General features: G+C 35.4%; 1 protein-coding gene across 3 annotated transcripts in view; it reads left to right on the top strand.

The window, feature by feature from the left end:
• LOC150093698 (kielin/chordin-like protein) overlaps window positions 1–20,539 on the top strand; it is a 1,333,292-nt gene that overhangs the window by 1,178,318 nt on the left and 134,435 nt on the right. For all 3 annotated transcript variants that reach the window (XM_090412628.1, XM_090412627.1, XM_090412629.1), the window contains one exon: window positions 3,892–4,038. In XM_090412628.1, coding sequence (XP_090268754.1) covers window positions 3,892–4,038 — 147 coding nt within the window. The remainder of the gene's footprint in view (window positions 1–3,891; window positions 4,039–20,539) is intronic.

The raw sequence follows: 20,539 nt of genomic DNA, 5'->3' as shown, positions 1-20,539 counted from the left end.
AGAATCAACATGGATTTGTTAAGGGGTGGTAGTAATATGATTGCCTTTTATAATAAAGTGACAAGAGCAGTTGATGAGGGGAAAGAGATATTCGGCCATTTTTTTTTTATTTTGCAAAGGAATTTTACAGGGTACCACATGATAAGCTGATTTTTAAGTTGCAGCACATGGATTTAAATATTGGTAGTCAACTGGATTCAGGATTGGCTGTCTTTTAGGTATCAGAGAGTTGTGTGAATGGTTGAGCAATATCAAGGAAGCGGAAGGTTACAAGTGGACAGGGCTCAGTACCTATATTATTCAACCTTTATATCAATGACATTGTCAATGGATTGCAATAGGATATTCAGTTGTTTGTGGATGATGTGAAGCTGGGAAGGATAATCAGTAATAGTGCAGATGTGGCACCCCTGCAAAAGGATTTGAATAAACTAGACAGATGAGTAAATAAATGAATGGGGATGTCAGTTTAAAAGTCTTGAAATTTGGGATCCATCGATGGGAGGCTGCATACTCGATTGGAGGAGCTGTACTGGACGAAATAGGGGAGACAAGAGATCTGGAAGTGATGATTGATAGAAAACTGAAATTCAGGGAGCATATTGCAAAGGTGGTGAAGGTAATGCAGAGGATTGCTGCAATACTGAGAAGGACACTGACCTGCAGAGATAAAAGAGTTGTCATTCTGTTGTATAAGACCCTGATCAGACCACTCTTACACTATTGTTCTCAAATTTGGTCTCCAAGATTTGAAGGTGATAAATTAACTGTGGAAAGGGTACAGAGGTGGATAACAAAGATGGTTTCAGGACTGTAGTTATGAGGATTGGCTGAGGGAATGTGGACTGCAGAGTTTGGTGGACAGAAGTAGTAGTAGAGGTGATATGATCGAGACTTTTAAACTGTTGAGAGGCAGTTACAGGGTGGACATTGAGGAGTTCATTTGCTTGGTGGAACAGTGGGAAGGACAGCGATGGCTATCCCTGGAAGTTAGAAAAGGAAGCTGTGAGCAAGAGGGTGAGGAGTAGTTTCTTTGCATGGAGGATGGTTGAGCCATGGAATGCATTGCCTGAGATTGGTGAGACCAAGAACGGTCAATGAGTTCATGGAGTGGTATGATAGACTTTGTGACCTGAATAATAATAATCAAAGAATAGCATCCAAAGAAGGGGAAAAGTTATCCAAAAGTATTGCATTTTGTTCATTATTTCTTTGATGAAAGCCTGTACCTCTATTCCTTATATAATAATTACATTTGATTATACAAATATTTAAGAACAGAACTAATATGCTACCAGAAATTCTAAGTAGAGAGGCATAACATACAGGAAACTAATTTTGTTACCATCACAAGATAGCTCTTCATTTCAGTTTTTATTATCATAATTAAAATCCCACTCACCTTCTCAGTCTCCATCATTCTTCTTCTTTTCAGCCATTTTCTGTCCACTGCTGGACGAAGGCCTCCTCTAGTTCTTTCCACTTTTCTCTGTTCTTGGCAGTGGTTGACCAATTTTCCCCAAAAAATTTGACATTTTATCACTTCACCCTCTTTTAGGACATCCTTGGCCTCGTTTCCCTTATTTTGGAATCCAATTCGTTAGTAAGGTGGTTCATCGCTCATCTTCTCATCTGGATAGATGTCCTGCCCATTTCCATTTTAGTCACTTAACTGGTTAAGAATGATGTCAGTGATGTGAGTCTGGCTTCTCCATTTTTTTTGAGTTGTTGTTAGTTTATTTGCCAGTGCTTTTGTTAGTGACGAAGTTTCACAACCATATATGATGACTGGAAGTATACACTGGTTAAATGTCTTCCTTTTTAAACAGAGTGGGACATTATTGTTTTGAAAAATGCTTTTCAATTTTCTGAATGCACTCCAGGCAAGTTGAACCTTACTATTTATTTCCTTTTGGAATCCACAGTTTAGATCAATGAGATGACCTAAGTATGTATATGAAGAGACTCTTTCCAAGAAATTGTTTTTGATTATTATGTGTTTTGGTGTTACAAAATGATCAAACAGAATTTTATTTTTTTTCTCTGTTTATTTTTAGACCGGCTTTTCTGCTTTCATGATATAGGTCTTCTATCATTATATTAAAGTCTTCTGGAGTGTTTGCAAAAATTATGATATCATCTGCATATCTTAGGTGTGTTAAGTTTCTGTTATTAATTTTTATACCAAGGTTTGTCCAATTTATATTATTAAATATTTCTTGAAGGACTGCTGTAAAGATTTTGGGTGATAGAGAGTCTCCTTGTCGGACACCGTTTTCAGTTGATATTTTATTGCTACTCGTGTGAAGTTGGACTGCTGCTGTTGCAGTGAGGTATATTGCCTGGAGGAGGTCCATATATTCTCCAGGAACTCCCTGATTCTGGAGTGCTTTGATTATTGCATTCGTTTTGATGGAATCAAATGCTTTTTTTCATAATCAATGAAGGCTAAACAGAGAGGCAATTGGTCTTCTTCTTCTGCTTTTTCTATTATTTGTTTTACTGCATGAATATGATCAATTGTGTCAAAGCCTTTACGGAATCCTGCTTGTTCTACTGGTTGATTTGAGTCTAGAAGAGGTGTTAACCTGTCTGTTATTACTTTTGTGAGAATTTTGTACAGATTAGAGAGAATACTAAATTGGTCTATAGTTCTTTACTTCTTCTTTGTCCCCTATTTAAAACAGGGTTTTAAATAACAGTATCAGAGTAGCATTTTTCCAATTTTCTGGTATCTTCCCCTGTTCTAGACATAGATTTAGTAAGTTTGTGACATGGTGAATTATATTGTTTCCTCCCCATTTAATTAATTCTATGTGAATTAGGTCTTCACCAGGATATTTTTCATTTGTTTTAATGCTTGTTTTATTTCATCTGAAGTGAATGGGAGGATGAATTCCATATGCAATGGAGAAGAGTTATTTATATTTGATTTATCTATTGAAGGATCACTGTAGAGTTCTTTATAAAATTCTTCTAGCCTGCTTAGGATTTGTTCTTGGTTCTTTATTATTGTTCCATCATTCATGCTTCACTAAATATGACCATCAATAAGGATTGATTGATGGAAGATGGAATATTTTGATACATATGGATGAAATACTCTGATAATACAAATGAAATTATGAATTATTATTATGATTATTATTACCCCATCCATGGAGTTGGCAGACTCATCGTGGGAGGTTCCAACTGACGACATGAATGATTATAAATAAAACATGGATGAAATACCTTGATAATCTGGGCAAGATTCTTTTAAAAAATGACATTAAATGAATGAGTAGGCAAAAATTGAAGATTATGGGATATCTGGGGTAATTACTTTAAAAAATATTAAATGAGATAGCAGTTAAATCAGATCAGATAATTTAATTTAATCAAATTAAATCAGACTACATTTCTCCTATTCAGGAGAAATGTAAAAGGAGGACATATTGAACCACATCTATAAGTTATGCAAACACAAAAAATTGTTTATTGTGTCTCTTCTAGCCATTGCTGTTTAATTAATCCCAAACAACAGCCTTATAATGTCAAATATACCCCACTGGACAAATTTTGTACTATTTTTTTATCTTCTGTAAATCAAAACCCTATGTTTCAGAGGTTACTTACCCCAAGTTTGCTTGAATTTCATCCAATACATTTTTTGCTACAGGGCTCTGAATACCTCCTCTTTAATTATGGCTGCCCTGTATATTAACTTTGTAATGTGTGCTATAATATGCTTATATCTTAAAATTGATAATATCAGTATGAATTAAATGCACAGCTTACAAGATTCTTTAAACAAAAATTATTAGGTATACAATATTTGCTTTGAATTGTTAGCTGTTATATTAGATTTTTTAAATAAAAATATTATTATATATGTTTGTCTTATTTCAGTTTGGACAAGTCATGTGCAAAGCTAAAATATGCTCCCCTGTTATTTGTAACAAAGGAGAAGCAAAGTTCAAGAAGTCTGGACAGTGTTGTGAAATTTGTGTGTCACCTGACACATTAACTTGTGATTATGGAGGCTCTAAATATATAGTAAGAATAATTACAAATTTATTTCATATTCCTTCATGAGGTCAATTCATTATTATTATTATTATTATTATTATGGACAACTCCAAGGAGTTCTTAGACTCATCGAGGGAGGCACTAAACATCATGTCAACAACTATTCAGCTTCCACACAGTATCTATCATACCTTGCCTTGAACCCACTCACAGTCATGGCACCCACAACAGACTCTGGCAACTTATTCCACTCATTCACCACTCTCCATGCAAAAAACCTAGTTCTAGCACCTTGGCTAACCACACTCTTGCCCAGTTTCCATGGATGGCCCCTAGTCCTCCCTTCACCAGATCTGTTCTGATAAATATCCTCTGAATTAATCTTATAGAAACCCTTCAATAATTTGAATGTCTCAATCATATCACCCCTCTTCTGCCTATCAACCAATGTCTGCAACCCACAAATCTTCAACCTGTTCTCATAAGGTTCATTCCATAGACCTGCTATCATCTTGGTCAATCGCCTTTGGATCCTCTCTACCTCCTCCCCATCAAGAAGGAAACCCTGGCGCCCAGATCTGGGCACAGTAGTCAAGATCGGGTCTTATCAAAGAACAATACAGAGGAACAATAACTTGCTTGTCAAAGTATTCTTCAGTAACCAAGTGATTTGATGAGCTGATTTAGCCACTTTTGCAATGTGCCCCTTAAACTTCAACTCCCTATCCACCAACATCCCCAAATCTCTGGCTTCATCAGTCTCCTTGAGTAATATACTATAGCAAACACCTACTCAATTATTTCGTTCAGTGGAACATAAGCCAAATACATAATCACAAATAAAGATGAAACTTAGGTAAGAGAAAGGTATCAATGTCAATATTTCCATTTCACTTACTAAATCATTTTCAATATGGTATGCAAACTGATATGAATAAGAACTTGTTTAAAGTAAGTACATAAGAGAAGGCATCCATATGAATGTATTTAAATACTGTAGAATGTTTTAAAAAAAGTTCATTTGGCCCAATTAATTTTTGAAAGGAAAAAAATGATCAACATTAATATTTCTGGATATTATCAACATTAATGTCTTGTTTTTTAAGTCATATTCTTCCATATGTAAACATACAGAAAAAGAAGAAAAATTAGTTTAAGCTAGTAATTCCTCATTATCCAACCACCGTATAAGAGCAATTTGCCAGTCAGATTATTGAGGGATTGGATAACTGAAGGTAATTTTACTTAGTGCTGTATCAGAGGTCATTTATACATTAAGCCATTCAAGGATCAGGTTCATTTATTTGAAGGTTTGACAACTGAGAGGGAGGTCATAGTTGATAACAGAAGGCATCCATATGAATATTTAAATCGAATGTTTGTTTGCATATAAATGTTTGCAAGAAAAATCCATTTAGTATCATCCTTAATGGTATTAAGTAACCATTTGTTCCCCAGGATTTGAAGGGGATAAGTTAACTGTGGAAAGGATACAGAGGTGGATAACAAAGATGGTTTCAGGACTGTACAATGTTAATTATGAGGATTGGCTGAGGGAATGTGGACTGCAGAGGTTGGTTGACAGAAGAAGTAGAGGTGATATGATTGAGACTTTTAAACTGTTGAGAGGTGGTTACAGGGTTGACACTGGAGAGTTCTTTCGCTTGGTTGAACAGTGGGAAGGAGTGATGACAAGAGGCCATCCCTGGAAGTTATGAAAGGAAACTGTTTGAAAGAGGGTGATTAGTGGTTTCTTTGCATGGAGGGTGGTTGAACCATGGAATGCATTGCCTGATGTAGTGGTGAGAGCGAGAACAGTCAATGAGTTTAAGTAGTGATATGATAGACTTTGTGTTTCTCAGGGGGGGGGGGAACCTCCCCTCGATGAGTCTTGATAGACTTTGTGTTTCTTAGGAAGGACCTCCCACAATGAGTCTTTTGACTCCATGGAGGCCTGAATAATAATAATAATAATTAAGAATATTGTAGATGGTATTGATTTATATTGCTTTATATTATCTGTTTTAGTTTAAATTAATAGTCTTACTTTGTAGGTATCCATCATCTGGATTTTTTTTAAACCCAGAGCAAAGTATTATTATTACAGTAAACTCCATGGAGTCAGTAGACTCATCATGGGAGGTCCACTCAACCAGAAACATGGCTATCATATTGAACTTAGAAATCATTTGCAGTTCCTGCATTCACAATGCACTCTGACAATGCATTCCACTTGCCAACACCTCTCCATGTAAAAAATCTACTTCTCACACCCTTCTTCACCACATCTATACAACTTCCAGGGATGGCCTCTTGTTCTTCCAATCTTACTATCCACTCTTTTTCATAATTCCTTCTGTATTAATCTGGTAGAATCCCTTGCCCATCTTCAATTGCTGTATCATATCTAATCTTTTCCTCATATCCTCCAAACTCTGTAATCCATATTAATCCATGTTCCTCAACCACTTTGCTTAGCCAACACTGCAAATTTCTGATATCACCTTGGTCATTTGTCTTTGGATCCACTCTAGTGTTTCCACATCACACTGAAAATTAAGTGACCAAATTTGAGCACAATAGTCCATTAGCTGTCTGACCAATGCCTCATATAGAGACACCATCGCCTCCTTATCCCTACTTGTCATTGTACTTTTTATCATAGTAGCAATATGATGTGCAGTCTTCTCGACACTTGCAATGTGTTCTCGGAACTTTAGTCCACTATCTACTATCATCCCTAGATCCTGAATCTCATCCACTTCCTGAAGCACAGCTCAACCAATACAATACATAGTCTTATATCTCTACACTATAAAGTGTAGAACTTTACATTTATTAATATTAAACATACAACTAACTCATCTATCTAAGCTAAAAGTCTATTCAAATCTTCCTTTAGAGAATTATCAGCAATACTCCTAATAATTCTACCTAGCTTTGCACCATCAGCAAACATTTGAAAATTCCCAGTTAATCCACATGAAATATCATTAACAAATAAGTTAAACAGTAGGACCCAAGAACAACCCTGAGGAATGCAACCTGTCACCTTCCTTTTCTGAGACACTGCTCCATCATGCACAACTTGCTGATGTCATTCAGAAAGCCAGTCTTCAATCCCATCTAATCAAACTGTTATCCAATCCCATCTTATGCAGGTTACACAGCAATCTGTCATGTGGTAATCAATCAAATGCCTTTGCAAAGTCCAAGAAAATTACTGTATATGAATCTCCCTTATCCAACACATTCATCACCTTATCATAAGATGTAAGAAGACTGCTAAACTAGACCTGTCCTTTCCAAACCCATGCTGACCATCATAGGGAATCTTATGTCCATCAACCCAGTCCTGTATTTTATTCCTAACCAGTTTCTACAACTATATAGTTTTTTTTTATTAAGTTGCTTCATCATTAAATATAATTATACTATTATATTAAACTCATTCACTCACTGTAAGAAGCTACCAATAAGCTTTATAGCAAATATTATTCCAAAAGAAATTCACTGTATCAAATTACATTACTCTGAAAAAAAGTAAGATTTTATTCTCTAATATTGTAGATAGAATGAAAATAATCCATGGAGGAATTAAACTGAATAGTTTAATGGCATTGAATATATTTCTGTAACATAGATGAAACTTGAGAATAAATTTAGGAGTGAAATGAAGCATTTAAATTGTGAAATTGTCATTTAAAGAAGGCAATGAGGATGATAAGTTGTGAGTGGTAGTAAGCATTAGAATAAGTAAGGGACGTGACTGACAGTAAGAAAGCAAGCACAACTACGTTCACAATTAGGCTATTCGTATAAACAAGTTAAATGACTTCAATTAATTGACTTTGTATTCCATAATGAAAAGCACATTCCATTTTGGATGTGTATAATGCTATGCCTTATGGGAAGGGCTACTATCCAGAATGATTTTAACCTTTATTGAAGTTTCATAAGTGGGAGCCAGACCAAGAAAAGATAAGAAGTTTGAATTAATGCAGACATCATATATTTAGGTGTCTCTTCTGGGTCTGGGCAGTGGTCCTTCCCATAATGCATAGCATTATACACATCTGAGAGGGTTGTACTCTGCATTATTGGATACAAAAAGGTAATAAATGTGAACTCATTTAGTCTCTCTATACAAGTAGCCTAGTTGTGAATGTACTACACATGAAAACTTTGTTTGATTACACTTGGATAAAGGATAAAACGAGAATATAAGTTCTTAGTAAATTTAATTTAATTTGCAACCAAGTGAAAAACTTCTACACCTATCTCTAATCCAGAGAATTTTAATAATAAGGTGGTACACCTTTTTTTACTACTTGCATATGGGAAATATGTTACCTCTGCATTAACTCAACCTTGGTATCTCTTCTCAGTCTGGCTCCTGCTGATGGCATTTTATATGAAGGTTATCATTAGGAATGTATATACACTGGTACTCAAGCTACATCAAAATACATTACAGTAAGCTATGACATAAATGTTTTGGTATTGAAACATTGAGTGTTATTTCATCCTAATTAAACTAAGTACTCTAACACAGTAGTTTGTTTCTATAATAAATGAATGCTGATCACTGTGTACCATGAAAGAAAGTATAAGTTAAAATTGATTGAATACTATCATTCATACAGTAGTTTAGTGCAGGGCCGGTCCGAGAGTACCTGATGCCCCTAGGCAAAGAAAATGTAGGTGCCCCTATACATTGTCTCTCTATATATATTTTGTCATACTCACACAAGCACACGTACATCTACACATGTGGATATTTATAAAAATAATATCATTCCCTGCTCATCTTGGGAGAGATGCCAGAAGGAGGAAAAATCTCTGCACTTGAGGTTAAGTATGCAAAGAGCAGGGGAGTGGAAGAAATAGAGAAAGGCAAAAATAATGTAGGATCATCAGTGAGCACCAGGAGGGCTTGACTTATTTCAGTTTTTTATTAATAATCAAAGTTTTACTAATTTTTTTTGAAGGTTATAATTTTTCCCAGAACTATGTAGCAAAATCTGGTGCCCCGAATTCTTAGCTCCCCTAGGTGATTGCCTTGGTTCGCCTAATGATAAAACCGGCCCAGGTTTTGTGTTTTGACTAATTTTTGTCTAATGCCTTATAAATTTCTTCAGTTGACCTCCTCCCCCCAAATGTTGTCTGTCTGTTTTTTTATTATTATTATTACTGACACCTCCAGGGAGGCCAAAGACTCATTGAGGGAGGCCACCCACTCTACAGCTGTCTGTCTCCACCATTCAATCCATCAACTACACTGCTGCCATCTACCGCCCACCACCAGTATTTTTCACAGACAATCACAAACATCCATGCCCATGGTGGGGTTCGAATTATTCACAAAATGTAATTATACATAAATTTAAAAAGTTTATTTATGCTAATTTATTCCTGTACATATAATTTTGTCTACAATATTTAATATTTCAAAACATGCTTGCTACATAATTCTTAACAATAAAATAAACTAGATAACAAAATAGATAAATATCTGTTGTTGAACATCCAAAATTCAGTTTGTTTGATTTGAAGAAGGTCCATTCATTATGTTCATCGTATTGCTTAACTTTGTATGTTTCTTTTTCTTCTTCAGTGTTTTCTGTGGTGTGCTTATTACTTGACCTTACACAGGACCTGTCCCACTTTGCTGGCTTAAATGTTTTCTCAAAACAAGCAATCTAGGAACCCTCTTCATAACAGCAATAATGCTTAAGAGCACCATGTTACCAATTTTCCCCTGTTTTACTAAAAGTTGAACACCTAAATAATCAGACTATTTTACTTCTTTTATATGCTTTCCTTTAATGACAACATTTTTAGTTGAGGAATTCTGCAACATGTGTTCCATTTAAAATAATAATCTGGATAAAGAGTTGAGATTAACATCTGTAATTTTTAGATCAGGTTGAGTGACACTGTCTTCATAACATAATTCATCATCTATATGGATGATGAATTATGTTGAAAGTAGTGACAACAGTGTGTCCTAGTATTCATGTTTGTGTTGCACCTGATTTTACATCAGACCATTTTTCTGTAATCAGCATGCCCAGGAGCAGTACAATACACAGGCAAGAAGGGTGACTTATTGTGAGGAAGGCTAAATCTGATTAAGATGAGGTTAAAAAGAAATCCTAAAGAATCCTTTCACTATGCGGCAATAAAAGGAGGAATGACTATGGAAGGATGACTTCAGAAAGTACTAATGGTGGGTAGGTAACGGACGTAATCCAAATGAATTACTAAGTAGGCATTTTGCAAGGGTGTACCATCTAGCTAGTGATGTTACAATGCCAGCTATGACTGATGGAAAATAGAAGTTGAAGAAATGGAAACATTAAAATATTTCAGAACCTCAATGTGAACACAGCCACGGGAGAAATAGGGATTGCATATTATTATTATTATTACGGGTGTCTCCATGGAGTCATTAGACTCATCGTGAGAGACCCGAACTATCAAAACAATATCTATTATATCTCTTCTTGAATTCATTTACAGACGAAGAACTCACAACTGAGTCAGACAATGCATTCCACTCATTCACCACCCTCCAGGCAAAAAACTCGTTCTCACACCCTTGTTAACCACACTTTTCCTCAACTTCCAGGGATGACCTCTTGTTCTTCCATCACTATCACACAGCTGAAATATTTCCCCTGCATCAATCTTATAAAAACCTTTTAGTAATTTAAACGTTTCTATCGTATCCCCTCTTCTCTGCCTATCAACCAACCAACTTCTGCAATCCACAAGGTCTCAATTTATCAATGTAGGGAGCGTTTTTTACACTCACCGACTTAGTCACTCCCCTCTGAACCCTCTCCACAACCTCCTCATCCCCAAGGAATCCAGGTAACCAGACGTGAGCATAGTAATCCAAATGTGGAAGTATCAATGCCTTATAAAGGGGAATAATAACTTTATTTCTGGATGTTAGTGTGGTCTTTGATAACCAAGTAATCCTATGTGCAATCTTGGACACCTGAGCAATGTATAATAAATTTAGTTTAATTCTTTATCCAAGTGTAAGCAAACAAAGTTTGCACTTTAAGTATCTTCAGGACTGAGGCAACTTGTGATAAAGGTGGACCAAGCTCTCATCACTCCTTGTTTTAGTATCTCCCATAATGCAAAGCACATCCCCTTGCAGACATGTATAATGCTAGAGAAGGGCCACTACCCAGACGGTTTCGACCTTTATTGAGGTCTCGTCAGTGGGAGACACAGCATTATACATGTCCGCAAGGAGATGTACTTTGCATTATGGGAGATACTAAGACAAGGAGTGATAAACCAGTCTGGGTAGTGGCCCTTCCCTTAATGCTATGCATTAAGGGAAGGGCCACTACCCAGACTTCAAAGCACATCTCCTTGCGGACATGTATAATGTTCGCAAGGAGATGTGCTTTGCATTATTGGAGATACTAAGACAAGGAGTGATGAGAGCTTGGTCCACCTTTATCATGATATGCCTCAGTCCTGAAGATACTTCAGGTGCAAACTTTGTTTGCTTACACTTGGATAAAGGATTAAACTAAATTTATTATAGTCTAACCAAGTGGGAAAAAACTTCCAACACCTTAGCAATGTGTCCTCTGAACTTCATCTCCCTATCCACCAACACCCCCAAGTCTCTAGCCCTCATCAATCTCTTGGAGTACCATTCCATCAATGTAGTACACAGCTGGTAATCTTTTAATCCCAAAATGCATAACTTTACAGTTTTCCACATTGAACTGATATCCATTATCTTTTGCCCATTTTGCCAGCTTATTTAAATCATTCTGCAAACTCTCAACATCAGCTTGATTTTTTTATTGCGCTATCCAACTTTGCATCATCAGCAAACAACTGAATATCTCCCTTCAAGCCATTTCCTATATCATTTATGTGCAAATTAAATAATAACAGTCCAAGCACAGAGCCCTGAGCACTGGTCACCTGACTCATTCTTGATTCTACTCCTCCATACACCACTTTCTGGTATCTCTCCCTGAGCCATTCTCTTATCCATATCACCAGTTTAGTATCCATCCCCCATCTGCTCCACTTTGCACAACAGTATTCCATGGGGTATCCTGTCAAAAGCCTTAGCAACATCCAGAAGTACCACTGTGTAGCCATTTCCTTTGTCCAACTCAGATGTCACTCTATTATAAAAAGTTAATAAATTGCTAAGGCAAGATCGACCTTTAACAAAATCATATTGGCCCATGTATTGTGAGAATGCACAAGGGAATTGACAGCTCCTCTGACTGAGCTGTTTAATATAAGGCTCAGTACTGGGAAGATACCAATAGAGTGGAAAGAGGACAAAATAGTCCCACTGCATAAAGAATGCTTCAAGACAGAAGTTGCAAATTATAGCCCAATCAGCATCTCAGTATTGAAGAAATTGGTTAAAGACAGAACTCAGAACTTGGTGTATAAGAATATGATACTTTATAAGGGACAACATAACTTTATGAAGGATAGGCCCTGCCTTAGTAATTTGCTTACTTTTTATGATAATAAAAATGGCTACTCGGTGATACTGCTTCACTTTGCAAAGGCACATTAACAAGATTCCACATTGAACTCTGTTGCATAAATGTGAGCAAATGGGGATGGATATGAATCTGGTGATTTGAATTAGAGGGTGGCTGACGGACAGATATCAAAGAGTGATTTATTCCAGGAATAGAAATGGAAAGATATACAATTTTCCAGAAGGATAGGAAGGTGAAAAGAGGAGGGGAAGTGCTATTAATGATATTGCAAAGGAACTGTGTCCACAAATGAATTTAGTAATAACTTCACAAGATACATTTGTTAATGAGGTATAAACACTGTTTCCAGTTGGTAAAATTGATCATGAAGTACTTCTTTCAGAAGTGGTAAAAAAAGAAACGTTTACTACCAAAAAGGGATATATGTGGAATTAGAAGATGGGTGATTATGGGAATCTCTGTAGTCGACTTGCATTCAATTGTAGAGTAGAGGAGTTGTGCAGAAAAGATGTTCACAGTACATGGAAATTCATAAGGCAGTATCTGACACAATAAATGTATAACTGCATACCACGTTAAGCAAAAAAACAGAGTAAAAATGAAATGGATGAACACTGAAATGAACCAAACTGTGTTGGAAAAGAAAATGTTATGGAGAAGGACCACTGGCAGTGATGGATCCATGAAGAGTATAAAGTGTTTCTATACTATAAGCATAGTATAGAAAGAAAAAAGATGCAATATAAGAGGAGATTGAAAACAAGAGGAAGGATAATTATGACAGGTTGACACTGTTAGATAGTCATGGCAGCAGAGTGACTGTCGCAAAGGATATCATGGAATTATTGAATGAGAATATCAGCATATATATCACTGGGTGTAAATGAAGATGTCCAATATGTAGAATGGAGGCAAGTGTCAGGAGAATTGGAAGTAAAAGAATTGGAGGTGTGTCAGGTGTTGATTAGGTTAGGTGTTAATAAGGCTCTCGGAATTTATGACATATCACCACATATTTTTAAGGAAAGTGCAAAACAATTAGCTATTCATTTAAACCATTACCTGTTTATTTAATGGAAGTCTGGAAGTGAATAAGGTTCCTAAAGAGTGAAAGAAGGCAATACCATTGCTCAAGCACAGTTCTAGTACAGAAGTTTCCCATGACAGACCAGTCTGCAGTTGTAGTCAAAGTGTTGGAGAGATTATTAAGAATACACTACAAGATTGAGTTGATAAACATGGTATTCTTTATGATGGCCAGCATGGATTTGCATAGCATAGGTCTTGTTTAAGCTATTTACTTGCATTTTATAATAAGGTAACAGGTGTATTAGAGAAGGGAGAATCATATACAGTGATATTCTTGGACTTTACAAAAGCATTTCATAAATTACTACATGATAAGTTGATGTGCAAGCTGTAGAGTAGAGGTCGGAAACCTTTTCAGACTCGCTGGCCACATTCAACTTTTATTTTTAATAATCGGGCCACAACCGTTTAATTAATAGAAAATAGTGAGTGAAAAAAATACTTATTATATCAATCTTAAAACACACAGAAATATTTAAAGTATGAGATATGAAACAATGAAAATGAAACCCAATGAAAAATTATTACCACGTAAAAACAAAGTAATATAATTTACTCATCACAATATGTGTGTCTCTCTGCTTAATGTGACTTTTGTGATTTTCCCTTAGCCAAATTATCTAGATCCACTTTACAACCTGAGGTAAAAATTCGAATCGAAGCATGCAAATGTTCGTCAGTCAGTCGAGAAGAAAATTTCTTTTTTTTTTCCTAAAACTCATGGCAGAAAATGCTTGTTCGCATACGTATGTGCTTCCAAATGCGACTATCATTTTCTTTGCAAAAATGATTAAACCTTCAAATTTTTTTGTAAGCATCGATAAAATGTTTGGATATTTTCTAACGAAAATGCATTCTTTAATGTTTCATTGTGTTGTAATTCCAAAACTTTTGTCTATAGTCGGTTTGGTACGTCATCAATGTTGACATTAAAAGGGTGCAAAAATAATCACACTTCCATGCTATTTTTATGAAAATCCACAAATCTTATTGAAAATTCCGTTTCTAAATTTTCAGTAATCCCAACAAAAGTTTCCTTTTGTGTTTGCCATCCAATTGTAGATTCAAATTTGCAACATATATAATGATGTAGATTTTCTTCCACCATATATTTCTTCAACAGACAGAGTTTGCCTTCAAAAGCTTTTATGCCAGAAAATAGTTCTGCTAGTAATTTACCTTGGCCCTGCAGGGTCAAATTAAGTTCATTACGGTAGTTGTAATGTCTACCATAAATGCAAGAGACATAATCAATTTTTATCCGACAGTTGTGAGACAGTATTTCGTGTTCCGTCATGAAAATATCTATTTCTTCACATAAATTAAAAAATCTTTTTAGCACATCACCTATACTTAAGCATCCAGCAGTTGAGTAGTAGATAACGTCCTCTTGAATGTCCATAATGTCTTTTCTTGATGACAAAATTTTACAGGCAATCCCATAGCTAATCCATAGGATTAGCTATGGGCTACCCATAGCTAATCCCATAGGATTAGCTATGGGTAGCCCCCTCTCACCTCCTTGTGCTGACTTATTCATGGAAGATCTAGAAGAAAAAAATCTTAACCCAGATCTTTCCAAAACCGAAAATTTGGTACAGATATGTAGATGACATCTTTATCATTTGGGATCATACAAAAGAAGAACTAATGAATTACCTCAACCAAATCAATAGTTTCCACAATACCATCAAATTCACATTAGAAATGGAAAAAGATAAAAAACTGCCATTCCTTGACATTTTAATAAAGAAACAATCCAATAATAGTATCAACCTATCTGTATACAGAAAACCTACAAATACTGGACGTTACCTCCATTTCAACTCAGCTCATCACATAGCTCAGAAACTTAGCATTATCCATAGTCTCAAGAAAAGAGCTATACAGTATACGACAGACAAGGATGACCTACTAACGGAATTAACCACAATATCCAGAGAACTTTCTTTAAATGGTTACCCTAAAAGACTCTATAACAAGATTCTATTTACTGATATACCACATCGACAACGTGATGACGTCCAATACATCAGTACAATTACAATTCCTTTTGTCAACAACCTTTCCAAAAAATTAGCTAACCTTTTAAAACCATACAAGATCAGAGTGGCATTCAAACCAATCAATACTATTCGGAAATTTTTAAGATCACCGAAAGATCCTCACCCATTCTACAAATACTCTGGAGTATATAATATTCCTTGCTCATGTGGTATTAGTTACATAGGTCAGACATCTAGAAGCTTCGAAACGAGAAAGAAAGAACACATAGGATATGTCAGAAATAACAGACAAGACATTTCAGGCCTTTCATGCCACTTTGCCTCTACTAACCATCACATTGAGTGGGATAAGAGCCTTATGCCATACATAGAAGATAACTACCATTCAAGAACCTTTAAAGAAGCAGCTACAGTAGTCCGTAAAATTGAAAACCTAAACAAGAATCAAGGTCTAATTTTACCAGAAATTTGGAAAACTTTTATCAGATCATTAAATATCAAAGAAATGAACTTTCATAACAATTACGTCATGAGTCATCACGAATAAATCACGTTAACGAGACACGCACATTGTCACGCACAATACCAATTTTTGTATGATTTAGAACCATCGGTTATAACCTAGTCTGTAACCTTCATTTTGTGCTTACTGATTTGTATTCCCTGAAGATGCCAATAGAAACAGATTGGCGAAACATGTAGGAGGATAAAAATAAAGCTACTTGATAAAGATTTTATAAAAAAGTGTAATAGTCTTACGTTCACTCTAAATTTATCTTCTGGCGATTGTGGCGTTTCGTCATGATGCTCGTAGTATGATTGTCGTGTCTTCTTTCATCGTCGAACTTCCGTACCAGTTTTAAATTCTTGTTCTCCATCCACCTCTTCACTCGGTTATTTTGCCGTTTTTAGAACTTCTTTAAAATTTGTATCTCTGATCGACACTCTTGTAAGAATATTTTTAAGTTTTCGATAGATTCTAAAGCAAGTGTAATGTTCATATTTTTGTCTTGAAGCATTTTACTCACAGGGTTTATTCTGTTAAGTAAATCATGCCAAGTTATAAGAGAGAAAATAAATTTGTAGTCCTTTATTTTAGCACATAATGTTTGGTGCTTCATGCTGAGTTTCTTTATTAAAATTTTCGTTATTTAAAATTTCAAAAAGTGCATCATAAATTTCTCCTAACTGATATCGTAGAGGGCGGATTGCATTAATTTTACTTTCCCATTGCGTTTCTGATGACTGTTTCAATGTTAATTTTTTTACAAACTTTAAAAGGATTGCCCGACATTTGTAAGAGAATGAAAAGAAATTTTATATTTCTTGAATAATTGCAAAGAAACTAATTTTATCTGCATTCACTTTGACTGCATCGTTAATGATTAAATTTAGAGTATGAGCAGCACATGGCACATAAAAAGCTCGAGGATTTTTGTTCAAAAGCAAATTTTGGAGCCATATTTTTTGCCTTTCATATTTGCCCCATTGTCATACCCTTGACCTCGCATGTCTTCAATGGGAATGTTCCATTTTTCCAGTTGTTCCATTATTGTTGCACATAAACCATGTCCTGTGAAATCTGATATATCTGCAAAATGTAAAAAGTTTTCTCTCATCTTGACAATTCTATTGTCACAGGAAACAAAGCAAATAATAATGGTTATTGTTCTCTTTTACTTGCATCAGGTGTGCAGTCTAAAATTATGGAATAATATTTAGATTTGCGAATTGATAATATAATTGTATCCCTGATTGCATTACTTAAAGTTTCCAATATTTCATTTTGACTGTCTTTACTAAAATAGTGTACCCTATTGTTTCGTTGTAGGTCCCTTTCAACATGATTTTCCATAACAGGATCAAACATAGCAAACAGTTCGACTAATTTTAAAAAATTGCTGTTATTCCTTTCATATAATTTATCAGATGATCTGCAAAAAGCTAAATTTCCACTACCAAGGAATTTTGTAATTTCAATCAAGCGTTCTAAAACACTCGACCATTGTTTCTTTTCCATTTCATGCATGCTTGTGTCTGGAAACCAATAGTAATTTTGTTTTTTTAAATTTTTATCAAGTTCCTTCCATTTTAAGAAATTGTTCATGTGAGTTAAACTAGTCTCATGTCTATATAAAGTTGTACTTACATTTCTCCAATCGTTATAACCTTCTACAAGACTCAGTAGATGATTCAGTTGATTCTGTAGGTGCGATAAGTTTGCAATAAAAGCAAAAAACTGAATTTAAAGTTTTGGAATAAATGAGCCATGTTCTTGGTACGAGCTCCTGTTTTCCATTTTTCTATTACAATACGTGTCGCCAAATTTATGACCCATATGTATCTCTGGGATATATTATATTTTTATTTTGAACAGGCCCCATTTCAATTAAAACAACTTGTACTTTTTCATCAATATTTCCTCATTCACCTGGATCTTCTAAATTTACATACACCAACAATGTGTTAGTTTGGTGGTCAACTACAACTAAATCTTGTTGTAGTTGACTAAATCCTAACTATTTTTCACTTAAATCATATTCAGTTATCTTGTTCAATAGTTGCAATAGTACTTTCATGCAAACTGGATGATGTGCACGGTTCTTCGACTCTGATTTCTGATGTATCAAGTTGGTTACAATCTGCATCAGAATATTTCAACAAATTTATTAAGAGCCTCCGTTTGTTTCTTAATATCTGCTTCTTTCGCAGCATGACACTTACAATTTTGTGCACTGAATAACTTTTTTTTAATTTCCATTTCTATTATTACACAACAAATTATTACACAAGAAATTATTACACAACACGACACAGAGACGAAATAATAGTCGGCACTGTGCTACTGTCAGTAGCCTATTGAGATGCGTACCATATGACTGGTTAACTAGCAACAAATGTTTTGTACAAAAATTCATTTCTGTGCATGAAAACCGTTCACCGTTTCACTTTAGATAGTTTGCAATAGACATAACATTCTGCAGGCAAGCATTTAGCCTGCTCTAGCTGCAAAATTGTAAACAGCCGGCTGATCAACGAGGCGACAATATACATTATTTTTTCTTTTTTATTCGGTGTATCCAGCCTTATTTATTTTAATATTGATCATTCTAAGAATATTTTGTTTTTATGATAAAAATTTTGTTTCTTAAAAATTAACTTATGAACTGTTCTCTGGCGGTGGAGCCCCCATCGTAGCGGCGCCCGCATGCACCGCATGCTCTGCATGCCTGCTTCCACCGGCGCTGACTGTGTCTCTTCTACAGGTACATAAATTTGTCATTGCTCTGCTGAACTGGTGATGACCATCATTCCTTCACTTTCTGTTGTGCCTGTTAATATAAGAACAGCAATTGTCCAGCATCCCTTAGTGTGAACTGCAAATACACTGAACCTGCTTCTTTTCTTCTGTCCACCTCTGTCTTCTTCCTCATGAAGTATTCTCAAATCAAACCACAACCTGCATCTCTTCAAAAAAATAAAATAAAATCAATACAATATCTCTCAGTCCTCATCTGTGCTTCACACATGGCACTGATGTGTTTATAGGCTCCCCGATCTCTTGTGTACTGAATCAATAAAAAAAAAATAATAATAATAATAAAGCCCATTTGTAGGACTTCTTTCTGTCACAGAATTTCTCCCAGAATTAAAGAATTTGTTGTTGATGCATTGTTCAAATAACTTCATAGTATCTGGTGGCAATAGTTCTTATAGTGGGTTTTGTTCTAGGTACACTAGTGAATAGGTTAATGGTATCCAGATGTGCTAGTAACTGAAAAGGTTTTATTACAAAAATCATTCTTTTTTTTTTTTCAATAAAGCGTACTGTGTTTCTAACAAAAGGTGTCCATCTTGCCAGTAAATGAGACTATCAGCTGTATAAGATATTTAGAGAGAAGAGATATGAGCGAATTACATCCTGTGTATTGTACAGGCAAAATACACAATGAATACTCATTCACTGTGTATTTTAGGACCTACAAAATTCTGGGAACAAAAAGATGCCTAGATTATTATTATTATTTGGGTATCTCCATGAATTCAAATAACTCATCACAAGAAATTCACAATAACCATTTATCTGTGCAATATCTGTCATACCACCTGTCCTTAAACTCAATTCACTAGTAGACATTCGCAACTACCTCTGGCAATCAATTTCAGTTCATTCACCACTCTCCAAGCAAAAATGTAATCAGCACACCCTTACGAACCATACTCTTACTCAATTTCCATGGGGTGATCCTTAGTTTTCATAACTCTCTGACTGCCTAGTCTCATAATGTACTGAAAACTTTCTTTTGTATCAAACTTATAGACTCCCTTTAGTAACTTTTTTAATGTCTTTTTCAAGTACCCTCCTTTTCACCTGTTAACTAAATTTAGCAACCCACACACCTTCTATCCTTCATAGATTGAAGGAGCACTCCACAGACCTGTCGCCAGCTTGGCCACTCATATTTGGATCACTCCACTCATCCTCAAGAAACCTAGTCAAGATGCAGAATATAGCTGTATAAAGAGCAATAAAAACAACTTCACTATCTCTACTTAATGTGTTTTTTCAGCATTATTATTACTATTACTTGGATGAAGGAGTGGGATTGTAATTTTAATATTATTAAGTGCAAGGTATTGCATTTTGGAGTGCAGAAATATAAGGCTGTGTACTATATTGATGATGCTGTACTATAGGAAGTGGATGAGATTTGGAAGTGATGGTTGACAGCAAACTGAAGTTTAGAGGGCATGATGCAAATGTTGCAATGACTTCACATTGTAGTGCCGATGCATGAATGATACAAAGTACTCTAGCATATAGGGATAAGGAGGAGGTTATGCCACTGTATAAAGCACTAGTTAGACCACGCTTGGACTATTGTGTTATTTGGTCACCTGGTTTTCAATGTGATG

This window comes from Typopeltis vanoorti, chromosome 23 (genome assembly GCF_054136105.1).
Source record: "Typopeltis vanoorti isolate ZY-2024b chromosome 23, IOZ_Tvanoo_1.0, whole genome shotgun sequence".
Classification (NCBI taxonomy): domain Eukaryota; kingdom Metazoa; phylum Arthropoda; class Arachnida; order Uropygi; family Thelyphonidae; genus Typopeltis; species Typopeltis vanoorti.
This window is presented reverse-complemented; position numbering and strand designations above follow the sequence as displayed.